General features: G+C 36.6%; 1 protein-coding gene across 11 annotated transcripts in view; it reads left to right on the top strand.

Moving 5' to 3' along the window:
- The window catches only part of AFG2A (AAA ATPase AFG2A), a 406,233-nt gene that overhangs the window by 229,473 nt on the left and 155,573 nt on the right, over positions 1-21,187 (top strand). Inside the window, exon 15 of one of the 11 annotated variants that reach the window (XM_054252946.2) lies at positions 3,419-3,578. The exons of the other annotated variants lie outside the window; for them this stretch is intronic. Within the exon in view, the coding sequence (XP_054108921.1) occupies positions 3,419-3,457 (39 nt within the window). The 3' untranslated portion in view covers positions 3,458-3,578. Of the gene's footprint in view, positions 1-3,418; positions 3,579-21,187 lie in introns of those variants that run through there. 11 annotated transcript variants of the gene reach the window in all.

Raw genomic sequence — 21,187 nt, 5'->3', positions numbered from 1 at the left:
AAAATAGTACATAGAACCCCATAAGCCATCACCCAGCACCCCCAATGGTGATGTCTTATATATCTGTAGAACAATATCAAAACCAGGAAACTGCCATTAGTACAATGCTATTAATTAGACTACGTAGCTTATTCCTTCTTACCAGTTTTTACCTGCACTCTCATGTTTTTCTGTGTGTGCGTAGTTCAGTGCAATTTGACCCCAATTAAAGATTCCTGTAATCACTACTGCAATCAAGGTAGAGCATTATATCTTTGATCACCACAAGGAAACTCTGTTGTGTAGTCTTTTACAGTTGGACACTCCCATCTTTTCTCTGTCCTCTGACAACCACTAGCATGTGTCCATTGCCAGAGGTTTGTCATTCTAAAAATGTCACAGCTGGGCACAGTGCCTGGCATCTGTAGTCCTAGCTACTCAGGAGGCTTGAGGTGGGAGGAATCCTTGAGCCTAGGAGTTTGAGGCTGCAGCCTGGATGACAAAGTGAGACCCTATCTCTAAATAAACACATAAATCAAAATGTCACTTAAATACAATCATGCAATAAGTATTAACCTTCCAAGATTGGCTTTTATCAGTAAGCATGATGGATGTTCTTGAGATCCAGCCAAGCTGCATGCATCAATAGTTGTACCTTTTTTTTTTTTAAAGGAATCTCACTCTTGTCACCCAGGCTGGAGTGCGGTGGCAAGATCTTGGCTCAATGCAACCTCCTCCTCCCGGGTTCAAGCGATTCTCCTGCCTCAGCCTCCTGAGTAGCTGGGATTACAGGTGCCCACCACCATGCCCAGCTAATTTTTGTATTTTTAGTAGAGATAGGGTTTTTCTCCTGACCTCGACTGATCCACCTACCTTGACCTCCCAAAGTGCTGAAATTACAGGTGTGAGCCACCATGCCCTGCCAGTTGTACCTTTTTTTTTACTGAGTAGTTACATTACTTTATAGATGTACCAGCTTAACAATTTACCTGTCTAAGAACATTCAGTTTGTTTCCAGTTTGGGCTATTATGAATAAAGCTGCTGTGACCATCCATGTCCAGATTTTTGTGTGAATATAAGTTTTTATTTCTTTAGGATAAAAATCATATATTGGTTTCCTATTGCTGCCATAACAAATTATCACAGGCTAGAAGCTTAAACAACACAAATGTATTATAGTTGTATAGCTTAACAATTCAAACATATGAGTCTCATCTGGCTAAAATAAAAATGTTGGCAAGGTTGCGTTCTTTTCTGGAGGCTTTAGAGAAGAATCTATTCCCTTTTCTTTTCTAGTTCCTCCTGCTGTTCTTGTCTCGTGGTCTCTTCCTTCATCTTCAGGGAGAAGTGTTGCATCTCTCTGTACGTTTCCTTCATGGTCACATCTTCCTCTCTCTTCCACTGTAAATTCTTGTGTGATGTTACATAATGTAATTCTATTTTAATTACAACGACCTGAATTTCATCTACAACCTTATTTTCTCTTCACTATATAAAGTAACATATTTTCAGGTTCCAGGGATTCGAATATAAACATCTAGGGGTTGGTGACATTCTTCTGCCTACTGCATATGATAAATTCATGTTTAGTTCTGTTTTAGAAACTACCAAACTGTCTTCCAGAGTGTCACATCACTTTATGTTCCCACCAGTAATATACGAGAAATCCAGTTTCTCTACATCCCTTCCAGCATTTGGTAATCTAGTAGGTATGTTGTGATACCTCATTGTGATTTTAACTTGCATTTCTGTAATGGTTAAAGATGTTGAACTTTTTTTATGTGCTTCTTTGCCATATATATTTCTTCTTTGGTAAAATGCCTGCTCATGACTTTTGCCCATTTTCTATGGATATGTGGTTTACTCAAGTCCTTTGGATATGTAGTTTGCAAATATTTTCTCTCATTCTGTAGATTATTTTTAATTCTCTTAACAGGGACTTCTGCTTATGGGAAATCTCATAAAATTTCAGTTCTTGCCTTACATGAGTGATGCCACATACTACAATCATGAATATCTCAAGGGGTTTTAAAGAAAACATTCATGCGAAACAGTAATCAAGCTATGCTTGAAGTAAGATTTTGTGTCGATTTGGATGTAGTTAGAGTTGGACCCAGTGATGTGCTTGAACTGGCTCTTCCCAGTTTGCAAAAGGCACTTTTTAAACTTCCAAGAATGTTGCAAAGTCAGTTTTTAAACAGTCAGTAGCTATGTTGGGGGAGTATGTATACAATGGAAATTGCCAATCACTACAAATCAGTGTTCCCTCCTTCCTGGAGAATGGATAGTTAAATATTTATCAACTCTCTACCAGTGAGACTAGGCAAAGATTTTGTCAAGAAATTGAGATTTTTTTTTTTTCCTTTAAGTCAATACCCATTGAGATATATCATAAATAAATATATCAGGGCATTCTCTTCACCAGATTACAATATTTCATTTGTATTTTTAGCATTTTATTTTTATTTTTGTTTCATCAATTTTATCCTATTCTCATTATAATTTTTCAGAATGTCAGGGAGTACAGTGGTTTATAAGTAGTCTAGTTTAATGGTGTAGATTAGACCATGTATTTCAGAATCATATAGCCTTAGCTTACATCCCACCTCAATTTAGTAGCTGTATGAACCTGGCAATATTGTCTTATATGTAAAATTGTGACGGTAATTATTCATAATACAGCCCCCTGTATTTACAGGTTTCAAATCCTTGGATTCATCCAATCAAGGGTCAAAAAAATTTTAAGAAAAAAATAGTAACAGTGCAGCAATAAAAAATTTAAATGTTAAAATACAAATGTTAACACAAATATTAAAAATACAGTATAATAATTATTTACATGGCATTTACATTGTGTTAGCTATTATAAGTAATCTAGAGATAATTTTAAGTGTAGGGAGGATATGCAGAGGTTATGTGGAAATACTACACCATTTTATATAAAAAAAGACTTGAGCATCTGTGGATTTTGCTGTCCTGGTGGGGGCTGGGGAGGGAGCTGGAACCAGTCTTCTGCAGATACCAAGACAATTGTACATACTTCTTAAAGTTTGTATAAGATGATACTCATAAAGCATTTAACAGATGTCTCAATATGTGTTAAATAATCTGGTGTCCTACTTGAAAATACTAACCAGGAACCCATTCCCCAAAATCCCCAACCAGTTTCCTAAAAGCTAACTAAATACAGTGAAGTATCTTTAAAGTAATAAATTATAATTTTGTAATGTAAAATGCTTAAACTTGCTCTTAAAGGGCAAATTCTATCTGTATAAATGTTTAAAGAGCAGTTCTATCACAAAATGTTAACCATAGAGACTCTGTAAGTGTGCCTGTTTTTTATGTTCTGGTTTATTTACTGGATGAAGTGGATATAATTAACAAGAAAACACCTGATTAGTGCTGCAGATTTTATGTTCTTATTTAATTCTCTTACAGCTTTGGAAGTTGAAAGACCTCTCAACCTGTGGGTCCTGACTCTGTCTCTAGGTAGATAGTTTCAGAACTGAATTGGAGGACACCTTGCAGGTGTATGCTGCAGAAATGACTGATCACTTGGTAGGGAGAAATTCCCCATATATTTTAAGTATTGATTGCTATGGTATAAGAGTAGAGGAAAAATTGTTGGTTTGGTTTTTTTTTTCAACTTATATCTTCTGACTCCCCATAGCTGCTCTTGCCTTTATCAGTGTTGTGTGTGAATATCTGTATGAGGATAGAAAGGGAGATTCAGGGGCCCTATGGACTGTGTAGCCCTGGATTTCGTTCAGTTAGGTTCAACCAATGGGATGCATCAAGAATTTCTTTTTTTTTTTTTTATTTGAGACAGGTTTCACCATCACCCAGGGTGGAATGCTGTGGTGCAGTCATAGCTTACTGCAGCCTTAAACCCCTGGGCTTAAGCAATCTTCCCACCGCAGCTTCCTGAGTAGCTGTGACTACCAGCATGTGCCTCTGTGCCTGGCTATCTACAGTAACTTAGAAGCTGGGAAGAGAAGGAGGTCAGGATATGTATTCCCACTCCCTCCCTGCCCTAGAACCTCAATTCTAGTAATGGCTGTATCCCTTTGTAACTGTGTCCCTTGTCCTTTGATCCTCCACCCTACTTCTTCAACAGTTTCAGCTTTGTTTGGGTTTTGATAATACTGTCCCCTCCTGCTTATTCCTTCCGGGTCCTAAACAGTAATAGGTTCTTACAGTCCCTAGACTGGTTTCGTCAGCATCCCTTAACCTTTCTAGCACTTTGGGACATACTCCCTAAGTTGTTGATTTGTCTTCAAAATCTCTGACAGGACCCTGATTAATTTTCTATTTTATTTTTACAAGTAAAAATTGTATATATATATGGTGTATATGATGTTTTAATATATATACACATTTTAGAATGGCTAAATAAAGCTACTTAACATATATATTACCTCACATACTTATTTTGCGAGATGAGAACATTTAAAATCTATTCTCTTAGCAATTTTCAAATACATAATACATTGTTAACTGTAGTCATCATTACATACAATAGGTTTCTTGAACTTATTGCTCCTGTCTAACTGAAATTTTGTGCCCTTTTGACCAAAACTACCTAATCCCTTTGCTAACCACCATTTTACTCTCTCTGAGTTCAACTTTTTTACACTCCACATGTAAGTGCGATCCTGTGATACTTGTATTTCTGTGCCTGGCTTATTTCACTTTATGTGATGACCTCCAGGGTCATCCATGTTGTCAAAACCAAACAGGCTTTCTTTCTTTTTTTAGGCTGAATAGTATTACATTTTGTTACACATTTTTTAATCCATTCATTTGTTGATAGACACTTAGGTTGATTTCATATCTTGGCTATTGTGAATAGTGCCACAGTAAACATGCGGGTATAGATATCTCTTTGATATACTGATTTATTTTAGATATATACTCAGCAGTTGGTTTGCTAGATTACATAATAGTTACATTTTTTATTTTTTGAGGACCCTCTGTACTGTTTTCTGTAATTGCTATACTAGTTGACATTCCCATCAGCAGTATACAAGGATTCCCTTTTTTCCATATCCTTGCCAAGCCTGATTTTTTGATCTTCCAACTTAATTTCTTTTCTTATTGGTTAATACAACTTTGGCCTGCCAAATCGTGGTAGACGTTCTGTGACTAATATCACTATAGTTGAGGCCAGAATGTTTTATAGAAGAAATGTAGGACAGAGATTAAATCTGGGGAGTCAGATAAACAGAGATAGATTAAGAGGACCTTTCATATTAGTGTTACTGTATTTTTTTCTCAAAGTGTCTCCAAAAAGTTTGAAATGTTGTATACATTATTTGGAATTGTACTCAGAATATAATGTATTTTGAGCTTAATTTTTATAGCTTATTATTATCTTTATTTCCTAGTCTCCAGAATTTTCTTTTATCAGTAATTCTTAACATTCATTTGTTAATGCTTAAAGATCATCTTCTCATTAAAGTGCTTGTATATATAAAAGTTTGTTTGCATTTTCAACCTGCTCACCAATCCCTTGATACTAATCCAGAAACCCAGGGTGAGAATTACCTGTGTTAACCGTTTTTAAAAAATTTAGTTATATTGTGAAAACTTTTAGTTATATTGTTTACAATTTGGGATAAATGTCTAGATAGCTTTAGTCATTTAAATGTTTTCACCTAAACTCATAATTTTGTTTCTAGAGTCCTAATGAGTAGTAGAATGGAGATTAATCTTGAAAATCTTGTTACCTTATATCACTGGAAGTACTTTGTACACCTGCTCCCTGGACCTAGCAGAGTAAACCAGTGGTTGTCCAGTTCTAGCTGGTAGCTTGAAGATATTACAGGCTAAGACATATGTTTGTGACCAGCATATTACAAACAAGCAAGAAAGTATAATCCCATTCTGCTATATTTTTAAAGGACCCAATGAGATATATCTTTCTAATTATAGAAAATGTGTGAAAGAAAATGGTTTCTGCAGAGGGAAATTAATGGATTGAAGGTGGAAACAGGATTTTGGTTTTGATGTACACATTTCTGTACTGTTTGTTGTTGCTACTGTTTTACCATGAGTTTGTATTACTCAATAAAATAACAAAAATAGGTGATGTTGAGGGAATAAAACCTTTTGGAAATCCTAACATGGGAAAGGGTTAACACAGGTACTTCAACCACATCAGGAGGCTTTGTTCAAAGTATCAGTCACCTGTTCAGCCACATTTCGATACTGCTTGCAAGTTCAGTAGAAAATGGGAAACAACCACCAGAGGAGAGATTAGGTGACTCATGGTCACAAGCCCCCTCCCCACAATACTAGGGGACAAACAGCAACTCAGAGGAGAGATTAGGTCATGAGGTCACAAACCCTCTCCCCACATGAGACTACGGGACAGGCACTCAGCAACTCAGAATTACTTGGGGTTATAAGCCCAGGCAGCCCTAACTATCAACGGCAACCCACTCGGACTCCCTTTTACCCTTCCATGCTATAGAAGCTTTTACTTTTGCTAGCTCAGTAAACTGAATTGCTGCTCACTCTTTGGGTCCTCGAATGCTTGTTTGGAGCTGGAACACTCACCTTGGGGGTAAGGCTCTCTGCTCAATTCTTCAAGCAAGGGAAACCAAGAACCTGAGCCTGGAGCCCAAGATGCAAATCCGGTTACAATGTCAATAAGGACACCTTTTCTTGCTATGTAGATGATTCTTGCCTCATCCCTGGTTCCTTAGTTTCCATTTCTTTTGCTGTGTTTTCCAGTTACTTGTTTTTAATGGTCTGTGGGGTCTGTCCATAGTTTTTCCTTTTTCTCATCTTGATTAGTAGCCTCCCAATTTATTTTCTCATCACCTGTGTACGACCCAGACCCTCCTATTGAACATGAAACCTACCTATTCACCCTTCTACACAGATCACGCCATCTTTTTCTTAACTGTTGCAGTTGTTCCATGATTTTTGTTCTATGCCTTTGAGGATTTATTATTTACAAAAAACTAAAACATCCTTAGTTTATTTGTTTAAGCTACCCTCAAAAGATAATATAGGCAAAAGAAACACCATAAGAACATACCAAAATTCCACTGAAAGCCCACTGAGGAATGTTGGCTTCTAATTGTGGCTAGAAAATGATCAAAATTTGATACTGGTTGATTTTTTTAAAATATGAATTGTGAGTCGTGTTCAAAGAAGAGCCACAGATCGCAGTTTTAGTCCCAAACTAAGGAAAGGATGGACGGATAGATGATAGATAGATAGATAGATAGATAGATAGATAGATAGATAGATAGATAGATAGATAGATCCAAGAGATCACCTGCTTTACAGGAAGCAGGCAAAATTACTTTCACCTGGAGAGCCATTTGCATAGAAATACAGCATGGTCAGAAGCAGGCCTCTGGATCTGTCTGCTTGCTTCAAATCGTCGTACTCCGCTTTCATTGGGCTTAACCTCAGTCACGTTATCAGCCTCTTTTAAGTTTAATGTTATCATGCATAAAAATTGGGATATTTAAAATACATCACTAGTTTGTTACATGATTAAATGAAATAGTACATATAAAATAGCACAGAGCCTGTTATACGGTTACTTTTAGCCATTAACAGCATAATCATAAAGCATCATGTTATAAAGTGGCAAGAGATTCCTTCCCTACCTCCTCAAAAGAGTGTTTACTTGGACCTTGTAGCGTTTGAAGCTATGTTACCAGTGTCAGTCTTTTTGACTTCATATACCTACCAAATAAGTAGCTTTATTTTCAAAAAGCTGAATGCTATAGTAGTGGTGTTTATAAAATATATTACCGGCCGGGCGCGGTGGCTCAAGCCTGTAATCCCAGCACTTTGGGAGGCCGAGGCGGGTGGATCACGAGGTCGAGAGATCAAGACCATCCTGGTCAACATGGTGAAACCCCGTCTCTACTAAAAATACAAAAAATTAGCTGGGCACGGTGGCGTGTGCCTGTAATCCCAGCTACTCAGGAGGCTGAGGCAGGGGAATTGCCTGAACCCAGGAGGCGGAGGTTGCGGTGAGCCGAGATCGCGCCATTGTACTCCAGCCTGGGTAACAAGAGCGAAACTCCGTCTCGAAAAAAAAAAAGAACAAAAAAAAAATATATATATATATATATTACCAACATTTGAAGTTTTGATACTATTTTTTATATGCAGATTGATCCTCATGTACAAGCTAAAGCAAAACCGAGCTAACAATATTTAATGGCTACATATTCTGTATAGAATAAAATCTTTCCTGAATTTTGCTTTCCTTTTCCAGAATTTTACACACACATGCTTATGCAAACACACACAAGCACACCTCTCTGTGCCCTAACAACAACAAAAATCTTGTAAGTTTGGACTTCTTTTCATTAAAATCATATGTTTAGTCTGAAATCTACAAATATATTCTTAATTTAAATAAAAGAGGGCACTCCAACAAAACTAATATTCACTGTACTTCTGAGCATATCACACGTCCTTTCTGGGTTCAGGTGGATACAATTAGCTGTTACTAAAAATGAACCATTGGTGAAGTCAATGAATATTAAACCTGGGATTTATAAGGCTAGGAATGACAGATAAAGGAAAAAACATTTTGTAATTTAATTTTAAAAAGAAGTATTTAGGAGAAAGCTGTAGCTGGGTGGTTTTCTCTTATGGAGGCCTTTGCTCCATTATTGAGGCTTGATACTATCTAAAGTTAAACCATTTCAGTGATGCCTAGCATGGAACACTTGACAACCAACCGTCAGGTAGGAAATGAGTCTTCTTGCCAGCAAGTCTATGTAATACTACTACAGTTTTTATGACTAGACTGTTTTTGCAGCAGTACATACTGTTTGACATTAAACTTAAGTCTATTTCTTTCTCTTCAAAATAATCTTAAAAACACATAGAAATCTTGAGTATCCCAGTATAACTCAGTTTAGTCCTATTTGGTTTGGGACAAGAAAGTAATATATTGGTTATTTTGGCAAAACATTTATAGAAGCTATGTGGAATAAACTGTATTTGTTTAGATTTTATATAATTTGATAATTAGCATAAAATAGTTTACTTGTAATAAATTCTTTGGTAGAAATTATGGGTAATTCCACTGGGTTTACTCTTGTCTTAGATTACATAAATATAAGTATTCTTGGGTATTTTGATGCTAGACCAATGATTTATAATATCAAATATATGTCTTTTTGATTTTTTGTTTGTGTTGTTTTTGAGACAAGGTTTCACTCTGTTGCCCCAGCTGGAGTGCAGTAGTGTGATCTTCTTGGCTCACCACAACCTCAGCCTCCTGGTTCAAGCAATTCTCTTGCCTCGGCCTTCCAAGTAGCTGGGATGACAGCACTCTTTATCACACCCAGCTAATTTTGCATGTTTTAGTGGAGTTGGGGTTTCACCATGTTGGTCAGGCTGGTCTCAAACTCCTGACCTTATGATCTGCCCACCTCAGGCTCCCAAAGTGCTGGGATTACAGGTGTGAGCCACTGCACTGTGGTTCAAAGAAGTACATTAAACAGTCAAGAAAACATGGACAATAATAACATAATACTCATTTTAATGTCCTCAGTTGCTTTACTGTTAATAGAAAGTTTTGTAAATAAGAAAACAGATGACAGATCTCATCATTATACCAGCGTAAACTTAGCAATCGGGCATTAACATTGATCTTATTAAAATACAATTGACTCTTTGAACACCTCAGCTTTGAATTGCACAGGTTCACTTATATATGTGGATATATTTCTGGATTTTTTTCATAAATATATTGGAAATTTTTTAGAGATTTGTGACAATGAGTTAAAACCATGTGGCCTAGAAATATTTTAAAAAATAATAAGAAAAATAAATGTCATGACTGTATAAAATATTATACTGGTCTGTTTTATCATTTACTAACATGAAATATACACAAATCTATTATTAAAAGTTAAAATTATCAAAACTTACACACACAAACACTACTCAGCCTGAAGACAATAAGGATGAAGACATGAAGACCTCTAGCCCCTGTGTTTTTTGTGGGTCAACTGTAATTCATTTTGCCTGCATAATAACTGCCTATTTTTTAACATATATTTTTGAAGACTCAGAATAATATCATGTTGATACAGAAACATTCTATTTTAATTAATTAACCTTTGTAATTAAAATTGAAAAAATTTTAATTCTTCCATTTACTTTGACTATCAAAAATATATGTAATGATTTTATGCATTAAATCCAGTTTAGAGCTAAACCAATTAAGACAAAATTGACATAACAGATTTGTTCACTTTTCCATATATCACTTTTATCCCTAATCAGGTCCTCAAGTTACCTGCTAATGCTAATTGTGTGATGTGGGGTAATATGGATCAATAATTTTATTTTTTAAAGGTCAGAAATTATTGAATAAATTGCAGAAATTTTAACTATTTCTAGACTTTATTTGTAGAATAAAGTTTAATCAGAATGTTTGAGCTAAAGGAGATCATAGATGTCATGGTCCAGTCCCTTTCCTTTTACAGATAAGAAAACTGAAGCTTCAGAAATTAATAGCTTTGCCTTTATCATCAGTGGATGAGAACAGACCTGTGAAAACGAACTCATTTATTTTAATAGCCCTTCCTTTTTTCCCCCATACCACAATGCCTCTTAACTTTTAATTTCCTGCTGGTTCACTCTTTTCCCAAAGAGCTCCGTCTGTGTTCTGGATTAATTACTGTTTTTCCTGCCTTCCCTTCAAACCAGCTAAAGAAAAGTTCCTACTGCCTATTCCCTCTCAGCCTCTAGGGATACTTATTGCCTGAATAAATCTCTCTGGTAGCATTTTCAAAATTGTAACAAGATGAAAAGGACATTCTAATATCAGAGGAACTCTTTAGGGCGTTATTAGTATGAAAGCTATTCTGTTTGTGAATCTGCCCTACTTATATAGTATTTTTTCTTCTCTCTTATTTTTTACTTCACTCTTCAACTACATGGGTTCTGTAAATACTCTAGGTGATTTTTGGTTATGATCTCCTAGTAAGACAACTATAAAAGGACAAGATATACCTATGTTTAAAGTCTTTTTTTATGTCTGCCTTTCCTACTGAACCTAAAGTTGGTAATTAAGTATTGTAGACATTTAGTTCAAGAATTTTATAACTCAAGACAAAAAAAAAAGAATATATAGGCAGCACAAGGTCATGAGATTTGACCTATGACAGGTTTTTCTTGAATGTTTCTAGGAGGTGTTTTACTGACTTTTTTTCAATATCAGACATCACCATATTATACTTTTTAAAATGTATGTAGATAAAAGTGAATGTGGAACATAAATTAGCAGTCTTTCTGGAAGGTGGTTAATATATAATTCAAAAACTTAAGTACTCACATTTTCTCCTGCTAATTCTGCTTCTAAAAATTTGTCCTAGGATATAAGACACATAATCCAAGATTAAATCTGCCTTATAGTTGGTTTAAGGATTATTACGTATACACCATATCTACGTAACAGAATGAGAAACTATTAAAATGATGAAACATATATCTGTATGTACTAACATTAACTGAGAAATAAAAGTAAATTACCAAAGTCATAAATAACACATCATTTATGTAAAACTATGTGTGTTATACTGGTCTGGAAAATTGTTCCTTGTTCCCTAAAATGCTAACAGAACCATCACATTCGTTATTTTTACTTTTTCTTTTTTGAGACAGAGTCTTACTCTGTCACCCAGGCCGGAGTGCAGTGGCTCGATCTCAGCTCACTGCAACCTCCACCTCCTGAATTCAAGTGATTCTCCTGCCTCAGCCTCCTGAGTGGTTGGGATTACAGGTGCATGCCACCACCCTTGGCTAATTATTGTATTTCTAGTAGAGACAGGGATTCACCACACCACGTTGGCCAGGATGGTCTCGATCTCCTGACCTCGTGATCCACCCGCCATGGCCTCTCAAAGTATTTGGATTACAGGCATGAGCTACTGTGCCCGGTCTTTTTTAAAAAAAAAAAAAAAAAAACAAAGCCTCATTCTGTCAACCAAGCCAGAGCACAGTGGTGCAGTCATAGCTCGATGTAGCTTCAAACTCCTAGTCTTTGCCTCAGTCTCCTGAGTAGCTGGGACTGCAGGTACCCACCACTTAGCCTTGCTACTTTTTCAAATTTTTTTTCAGAGATGGGGAAGTGGAGAGCTCACTTTGTTGCTCAGACTGGTCCCATGTCTCCTGGCTTCAAGTGATTCTTCCACCTTGGCCTCCTAAAATGCTGGGGTTACAGGTGTGAGCCATCACATCCAGACAGTTTTACTTCTTAATTAATGTTAATCAATATTATAGCAATGTTGCTTATAATAAATATGAAAAACTTTTATAGTCAGAGAAAGCAATGGCATTATTTTTATTTTAAAAACAAACCAAATGTACATAGCTTTGATATTTACTAGCAGTATGACTTTTAACTTATTACACACTTCCTCATTTGTAAAAGGGTATAAATGTCAGTCCTATTCCCATCCCGTCTTTCTCCCTATTTATGAGTCTTGAGCCCCTATTGGCTCCATAACAGCCAAAGTAAAAGCCTTCTGACAGGTGTGAGGGTCAGATTTCTCATTAGCAACTTCCTTAGCAAAAGTAGTGTTGTTAAATTGAAAAGGTGGAGGGAAACCAAAATATTGACAGAGCCTAGGAGAGAAGTTAGTATGATAATCTAAAAGAGTATTTGCAAAGTCCAGCATTATGTGGCTATTTTAAGACTGTCTTAAATTTTTTTGTTTTTTGTTTTGAGACAGTTTCACTCTTGTTGCCCAGGCTGGAGTGCAGTGGCACGATATCTGCTCACTGCAACCTCTGCCTCCTAGATTGAAGCAATTCTCCTGCCTCAGCCTCCCGAGTAGCTGGGATTACAGGCACACACCACCATGCCTGGCTAATCTTTTGTATTTTTAGTAGAGAAGGGGTTTCACTGTGTTGGGCAACCTAGTGTCAAACTTCTGACCTCAGATGATCTGCCAGTCTTGGCCTCCCAAAGTACTGGGATTACAGGTGTGAGCCACAGCGCTGGGCCAAGTTTTTAGTTTTACTGTCATTATTTTAATGAATTTCAGGAAAGAGGGAACTTCTCTTTTGATTCATTTTGATTGAACAGTTTTATTTTTAAGTAGATACAGAGGAGAATTCTCTTAGTTGAAAATAGAAAACTTACTGAGCTGAAGTGAATGGTACTCTCAAGTGTCTGTGTGGAGACTGTAGTGAGTGACTTGTGTTATACCCCTTCCACCCATACCAGGGCCTTTCCCTTGAGACATGGGTGCTTTTCCCTGACAATCACATTTTGTATAATGAACTCTGAGGGGTTTAAAGATGAGTGAGACATGATATCCTGGAGTGCAGCATATGACTTCTCAGCATGTACAGAGTTTTTCTCTTTTTACTTTTCCATTTAGTAAAAACTAGGATATAAACCCATTTTAAAATTATTCCCTGAGAAGTAAAGGATATAATATTCACCGCTGTGGCTGCATAGGTCATCAACAATTCCCTGGGATTTAGGATTACATTTGAGCTGATATCAGACTCCCTCCCGCCAAGAGAGTAAAATTTTGAAGTCTGTGTGTCAGGGGCCTGCAGTGTGTGTAAGTACTTGTTTGTTTAAAGTATTTCCTTTCCAAAAAGCAGGAATTAGAGAAGCAGGAATACAGGAACAGGATGGTGTATTAGGAATTTTAGCTTAAGATTCCTTTACAGTTTCTTCTCCTAAGAAATTTTAGCTCCCTTTAGCAACGTGGTTGTCAAGTACACTAGTGAATCTTATAAAAATTATGTTACTGGATAAATGAAGAAATCTATTTGCCATTTGTACTGGCTCTTGTGCAGGTGAAAAAAGTAGGCAATGGATGCAAGAAGACAGAGAGTTTTGCTTTATTAAGGGGAAGTGAATTTCATCTCCTTTTATCATTTGAAGTATTGAGTTTTTGTTATGACTGTTTTGTTTGGAAAAGTTATACAGATTTTGCCTTTAAGAACAAAATTTTAAATCTCTCTAAGAGGTTTTATATTGAATGGCAATTATTTTGTTTATTTGTCTATCTTCTCTGTTGACTATAAAACTCATTCAAGGCAGAGATGGTGTTACTTATCTTTGATAAGTCCAGTCCCAGACTCATAAATGTTTATTTTGTTGGTTAATTAGCAAATTAATTCATTTTGCCCTTTAATGCAGATAATTTTACTTCAAAATAGTTTTACATAAACACATATACATACATATATACAAAGAAACATACATACATACATACATACATACATACATACATACAGTGGGCCTACCCTCTATTTTCTGCTGCTTTCAACCTAAGCTTAGGGATATTTTTTGCTATGGCTATTTACAAAGTTTTTGTATTAAAGGATAAAATCACTCTAAGTTGAGTGGGAATTGAAAGGAACAATAATATTGGGGCTATCTTTGTATTTTAATGTCTGTATGCTGGAGAATAGGAAATGGTTAACTATGGCCAGGCCTATACCCAAGCATATCTATATCTGTTACAAAAGTAAATTAACCACTGTAATAGGGTTCTCCAGAAAGACAGATCCAATAGGAGATATTTATTATCTATATCTATATATGAGTTTATTGGAGAGCATTGGCTCACATGATAACACTGTGAAGTCCCATGATAGGCTGTCTGCAAGCTGGGGGAAGAAAGAAGCTGGTGGGGGTCCAGCCCAAGCCAGAAAGCCTCAAAACCAGGGAAGCCAACAGTGTAGCTATCAGTCTGCAGCTGAAAGCCTGAGAGCCCCCAAGAGACTGCTGGTGCAATTCCCACAGTCCAGAGGCTAGAGAACCTGGAGTCTGATGTTCAAGAGTAATAGGAGAAGAAGCAAGCATATGCCACAGGTAGAAAGAGCCAGAAGACTCAGCAAACTGCTTAGCCCCCTTCTCCCACCTGTTTTTTATAGCTGCTGATGGCCATTGGATGGTATCCACCCACATTGAAGGGTCTTGCTCCTCAGTCCACCAACTCAAATGTCAATCTCCTATGACAGCACCCTCACAGACACACCCAGTAACAATTCTTTACCATCTGGGCATCCCACAGTTCAGTCATGTTGACACCTAATATTAACTAATCATCACAACCAACCTTCCCCTTACTGGTACTTAGTGTGCTAAGTCAATGCAAAATGTGGGACAATTAATTTACATAATTGCTTTTTATATTTTAATTCCTGTGAATAATGTATGTGCTTTAAGTATTTGTAAACATAAACATAGAAAAACAAACACTTGTGATGTTTCTATTCTTGAGTTTAAGGGAATATTTTTTATCTATTTCAGGCAGTTAAAATATAATTTTGCTTGTGTGTGTGTGTAAAATATTTCTCAAAGTAGTATCTCTGTAACAAGGAAACCTTGGCCCTGTTTCTTCAAATGAATATAAGTTCTAATAAATAGACATTTGTTAATCTCTGAATTATTTAACTTTAATGAAGTGAAAATCTTTATAGAGTCTGACAAGAATTTGAGACCCAATAACAATACAATTCTGTTACATATTTATCTTAAGTAACATTTAAAAAGTCTATGTAAATTATAGATTTATTTGCTTTCTCTAATGCTTCTAATAAAAATCTGGAGTTTCAATTCAGCATATAACGTAACAAATTAAAATTTGCTTGTAGCATACTTCTGTTGTCATATATTCTAATTGCTAGTGTTTTTTACCAGTGATTCTTGTGTATTATTAATGAGCTAAAAACTTCTTCAGCTTATAATAGTTAATCAGTTTTTAAATAAATTTACTAATTTTGTAATTAAAAGAATCATTTTGGAGTCTCAGGTAGGCATAATATTGTATAAGATTGGTACATGTTTTTATGAGGTTAATTTATGTAGTATCCTAATTTCATAAATTTGATACATGAACTACATAAGGCATGAAAAAAAACCCTACATAGTGTCTTACGTCAACTATATAGTGTCCTATGAGTGTGTATCTCTGCGAAGTTTCTTTATTGAAAGTCTCCAGAGTGCTGCAGCTGCCTGTCCAGTTGCTAGCCACTGGCTACATGTGGCTATTGAACACCTGAAGTGTGGCTTTTCCAAAGTGAGATGCAGGAGTTTTTTGTTGTTGTTGTTTTGTTTGTTTCGAGACAGGGTCTCACTCTCACCCAAGCTGGGGTGCAGTGGCACAGTCATGGCTCACTGCAGCCTAGACCTCCTGGGCTCAAGCAATCCTCTCATCTTAGCCTCTTGAGTAGCTGGGACTACAGGCGTGTGTCACTATGCTCAGGAAATTTTTTAATTTTTATTTTTTTGTAGAGACGTGTTCTCATTGTGTTGCCCAAGCTAGTCTCAAACTCGTAGGTTCAAGCATTCTTCCTGCCTCAGACTCCCAAAGTGCTAGAACTACAGGCATGAAGACTATACAAAAACAATGTAAAATATTTTTAAAAAGTTGTTAACATTGATTTTTAAGTGAGGACATTCTGGAATATTAGATTGAATATTTGTTTTACTTAAAAAAATGTTTTTAAATATAATTTCTTTAAAAATGTACAAATGGCCAGGCCCAGTGTGGCTCATACCTGTAATCTCAGCACTTTGGGAGGCCAAGGCAGGCATCTCACCTGTAATCAGGAGTTTGAGACCAGCCTGGCCAACATGGTGAAACCCCGTCTCGACTAAAAATATTAAAAAATTGGCCAGGCATAGTGGCGCACACTTATAATCCCAGCTACTTGGGAGGCTGAGGCAGGAGAACACTTGAACCCAGGAGGTGGGGGTTGTAGTGAGCCAAAATCGCGCCACTGCACTCCAACCTAGGCAACCAGAACGAAAACTCCATCTCAAAAAAATATGTTAAAATTACATTTGTAGCTCCCACTGTATTTCTTTTGAACAGCACTGATCTAAAGTGCTACATTTTTTTGTTTTCAGTTTAAATGGATTATGATGTGTGATGCTGCATGTGTAATTAGACTTGAGATCTCATAGATTTTAGAACTCAAAGGCTCTGGGGTCAGATGTGATCTCAGGCTTTTACTTATTTGTATTTCTGGCCTCAATTGTACCCAAAAATAAATTTTTGTAGGAAATACAATTTGTCCAGAGCTAATAGAAGAACATAATTTATCTTCAATTCTGGAGAGCTAGTAAAATAGTTTGGAACAGTATGTCAAGAATGATCCTTTCTCACACATAACACTTTCTTATGTGTCTGTTATTTTAAATATCAGAATTCTCCTTTAAAACTCTGGGATAGATGTATCACATGTTTATTCTTGACCCAAAAGGTGTCATTTTCATGCATCACAAGTTCTTAAACACTAATATGCTGGTATGTAGTTGCTGATGAAAAATGTACTTCTCAACAAACCCTAAATTTGATACACATAAAATCACATAAGCATAGCCTGATAAAATTATATAAAGCCAATGATAAAGCAGAAAGTTTTTTTAGTTATGTTATGGTAAGAACATTTAACATGAAGTCTACCTCTAAAAATTTTTTTCTCAGTGTACAATACAGTATTACCAACTATAGGTGTGATGTTGTGCAGTAGATCTCTAGAACTTGACTGAAGCATTGCTTCACTGAAGCATTATGCCTGTTCATTAGTGTATCTCCTCATTTTCCCCTCTACCCAGCCCCTGGTTATTGTCTTTCTCCTCCTTGAGTCTATGAATTTATCTATTTTAGATACCTCAGATAAGTAGAATCATACAGTATTTGTGTGACTGGTTTATTTCATTTAGCATAATGCCTTCAAAGTTCATCCATGTTATGACATATGGCAGAATCTCCTTCTTTTTAAAGACTGAATACTATTCTATCGTATGTATATACCACATTTTCTTTAATCCAGTCATCTGTTGATGGACATTTAAGTTGTTTCAGTATCTTGGCTCTTGTGAATAATGCTGCATGAACGTGGGGAGTGCTAGTATCTCTTTGAGATTCTGGTTTTAACTCTTCTTGATAAATATCCAGAAGTGGGATTGCCAGATTATATGGTAATTCTGTTTTTAGTTTTTTGAGAAACGTCCTTACTCTTTTCCACAGCAGCTGCACCATTTTGCAGTCTCATATGTGCAAAGATTCCAGTTTTTCTACATCCTCACCAACATTTATTGTCTTTTATTTCTTTGATTATAGCCATGCTGACAGGTTTGAGGTGAGGCTCATTGTAAGTTTGATTTACATTTTCGTAATGAGTGCTGACATTGATTAATTTTTCATATACCTGTTGGCCATTTGTATATTTTCTTTAGAAAAATGTCTGTTGAATTCCTTAGCCCATTTTAAATTTAGGTTGTATTAGTCCACTCTCACACTGCTATTAAAAAAATGCCTGAGACTGGGTAATTTATAAAGAAAAGAGGTTTCGTTTGTTAATGGTTCCACAAGCAATACAGGAAGCATGTCTGGGGAGGCCTCAGGAAACTTACAATCATGGCAAAAGGCACATATTCCATGGCCAGAGCAAGAGGAAGAGATAGGCAGAAGGTGCCACATACTTTTGAGGGACCAAATCTCACAAATATCACAAAAGCAGCACCAAGAGAAACATTCTCCCCCATGATCCAATCACCTCCCACCAGGCCCCACCTCCAACACCGGGGATTACGATTTAACAGGAGATTTGGGTGGGGACACAGACCCAAACTGTATCATGGGTTATTAGAGTTTTTTTAATTGAGTTGTAGAAGTTCCTTATGTTTCCTATATTTTGGAGACTAACCCCTTATTATTAGATACATTGTTTGCAGATATTTTCTCTTATTCAGTAGGTTGCCTTCTCACTCTGTTTCCTTTGCCCCATAGAAGCATTTTAGTTTGATATAGTCCCACTAGTTTATTTCTATTTTTGCATTATGTGCTTTTAGTATCATATTCATGAAATTATCACCAAGGCCAATGTCATTAAGCTTTTCCCTTAGGTTTTCTCAAGGAGTTTTACAGCTTCAAATCATATGTATAAATTTTAATCGTTTTTGAGTTGATTTTTGTATATGATGTAAGATAAGGGTCCAATTTCATTGTTTTATTGGTGGGTATTCAGTTTTCCCAGCACCATTTATTAAAGAAAATCTTTTTTTTTTAATTGCATTTTAGGTTTTGGGGTACATTTGAAGAACATGCAAGATAGTTGCATAGGTACACACGTGGCAGTGTGATATCCTGCCTTCCTCCCCTTCACCTATATCTGGCATTTCTCCCCATGCTATCTCTCCCTAACTCCCCACCATCCGCTGTCCCTCCCCTATTCCCCCCAACAGATCCCAGTGTGTAGTGCTCCCCTCCCTGTGTCCATGTGTTCTCATTGTTCAACACCCACCTGTGAGTGAGAACATGCGGTATTTCATTTTCTGTTCTTGTGTCAGTTTGCTGAGAATGATGTTCTCCAGGTTCATCCATGTCCCTACAAAGGACACAAACTCATTGTTTTTGATGGCTGCATAATATTCCATGGTGTATATGTGCCACATTTTCCCTGTCCAGTCTATCATCGATGGGCATTTGGGTTGATTCCAGGTCTTTGCTATTGTAAACAGTGCTGCAATGAACATTCGTGTGCATGTGTCCTTATAGTAGAACAATGTATAATCCTTTGGATATATACCCAGTAAGGGGATTGCTGGGTCAAATGGAATTTCTATTTCTAGGTCCTGGAGGAATCACCACACTGTCTTCCACCATGATTGAACTAATTTACACTCCCACCAGCAGTGCAAAAGTGTTCCTATTTCACCACATCCTCTCCATCATCTGTTGTCTCCAGATTTTTTAATGATCGCCATTCTAACTGGCGTGAGATGGTATCTCAATGTGGTTTTGATTTGCATTTCTCTAATGACCAGTGATGATGAGCATTTTTTCATATGTTTGTTGGCCTCATGTATGTCTTCTTTTGTAAAGTGTCTGTTCATATCCTTTGCCCACTTTTGAATGGGCTTGTTTGTTTTTTCTTGTAAATCTGTTTGAGTTCTTTGTAAATTCTGGATATCAGCCCTTTGTCAGATGGGTAAACTGCAAAAATGTTTTCCCATTCTGTTGGTTACCAATTCACTCTAATGACTGTTTCTTTTGCCATGCAGAAGCTGTGGAGTTTGATTAGGTCCCATTTGTCTATTGTGGCTTTTGTTACCAATGCTTTTGATGTTTTGATCATGAAGTCCTTGCCTACTCCTATGTCCTGAATGGTTTTGCCTAGATTTTCTTCTAGGGATTTTATGGTGCCGGGTCTTATGTTTAAGTCTTTAATCCATCTGGAGTTAATTTTAGTGTAAGGTGTCAGGAAGTGATCCAGTTTCTGCTTTCTGCACAGTGCTAGCCAGTTTTCCCAACACCATTTATTAAACAGGGAATCCTTCCCCCATTGCTTGTTTTTGTCAGGTTTATCAAAGATTGTATAGTTGTAGATATGTTGTGTTGCCTCCGGTGCCTCTGTTCTGTTCCATTGGTGTATATCTCTGTTTTGGTACCAGTACCATGCTGTTTTGATTACTGTAGCCTTGTAGTATAGTATGAAGTCCAGTAGTGTGATTCCTCTCGCTGTGTTCTTTTTACTTAGAATTTACTTGGCTATGCGGGCTCTCTTTTGGTTCCATATGAAGTTTAACATAGTTTTTTCTAGTTCTGTGATGAAGGTCATTAGTAGCTTGATGGGAGATAGCATTGAATCTGTAAATTACTTTGGGCAGTATGGCCATTTTCATGATATTGATTCTTCCTAACCAAGAACATGGAATGTTTCTCCATCTGTTTGGGTCCTCTCTTATTTCGTTGAGCAGTGGTTTGTAGTTCTCCTTGAAGAGGTCCTTTACATTCTTTGTTAGTTGTTTTCCTAGGTATTTTATTCTCTTTGTAGCAATTGTGAATGGCAGTTTGTCCTTGATTTGGCTCTCTTTAAGTCTGTTATTGGTGTAGAGGAATGCTTGTGATTTTTGCACATTGATTTTGTATCCTGAGACTTTGCTGAAGTTGCTTATTGGTTTCAGGAGATTTTGGGCTGAGACAATGGGGTCTTCTAGATATACTATCATGTCATCTGCAAATAGAGACAATTTGGCTTCCTCCTTTCCTATTTGAATACCCTTTATTTCTTTTTCTTGCCTGATTGCTCTGGCTAAAATTTCCAGTACTATATTGAATAGGAGTGGTGAGATAGGGTATCCTTGTCTAGTGCCAGATTTCAACGGGAATGCTTCCAGTTTTTGCCCATTCAGTATGATATTGGCTGTTGGTTTTTCGTAAA

The sequence above is a fragment of the Callithrix jacchus genome, chromosome 3 (genome assembly GCF_049354715.1).
Source record: "Callithrix jacchus isolate 240 chromosome 3, calJac240_pri, whole genome shotgun sequence".
In the NCBI taxonomy this organism is placed as follows: Eukaryota; Metazoa; Chordata; class Mammalia; order Primates; family Cebidae; genus Callithrix; species Callithrix jacchus.
The sequence above is the reverse complement of the archived record's forward strand: the minus strand, read 5'-3'. Positions and strand labels throughout refer to the sequence as shown.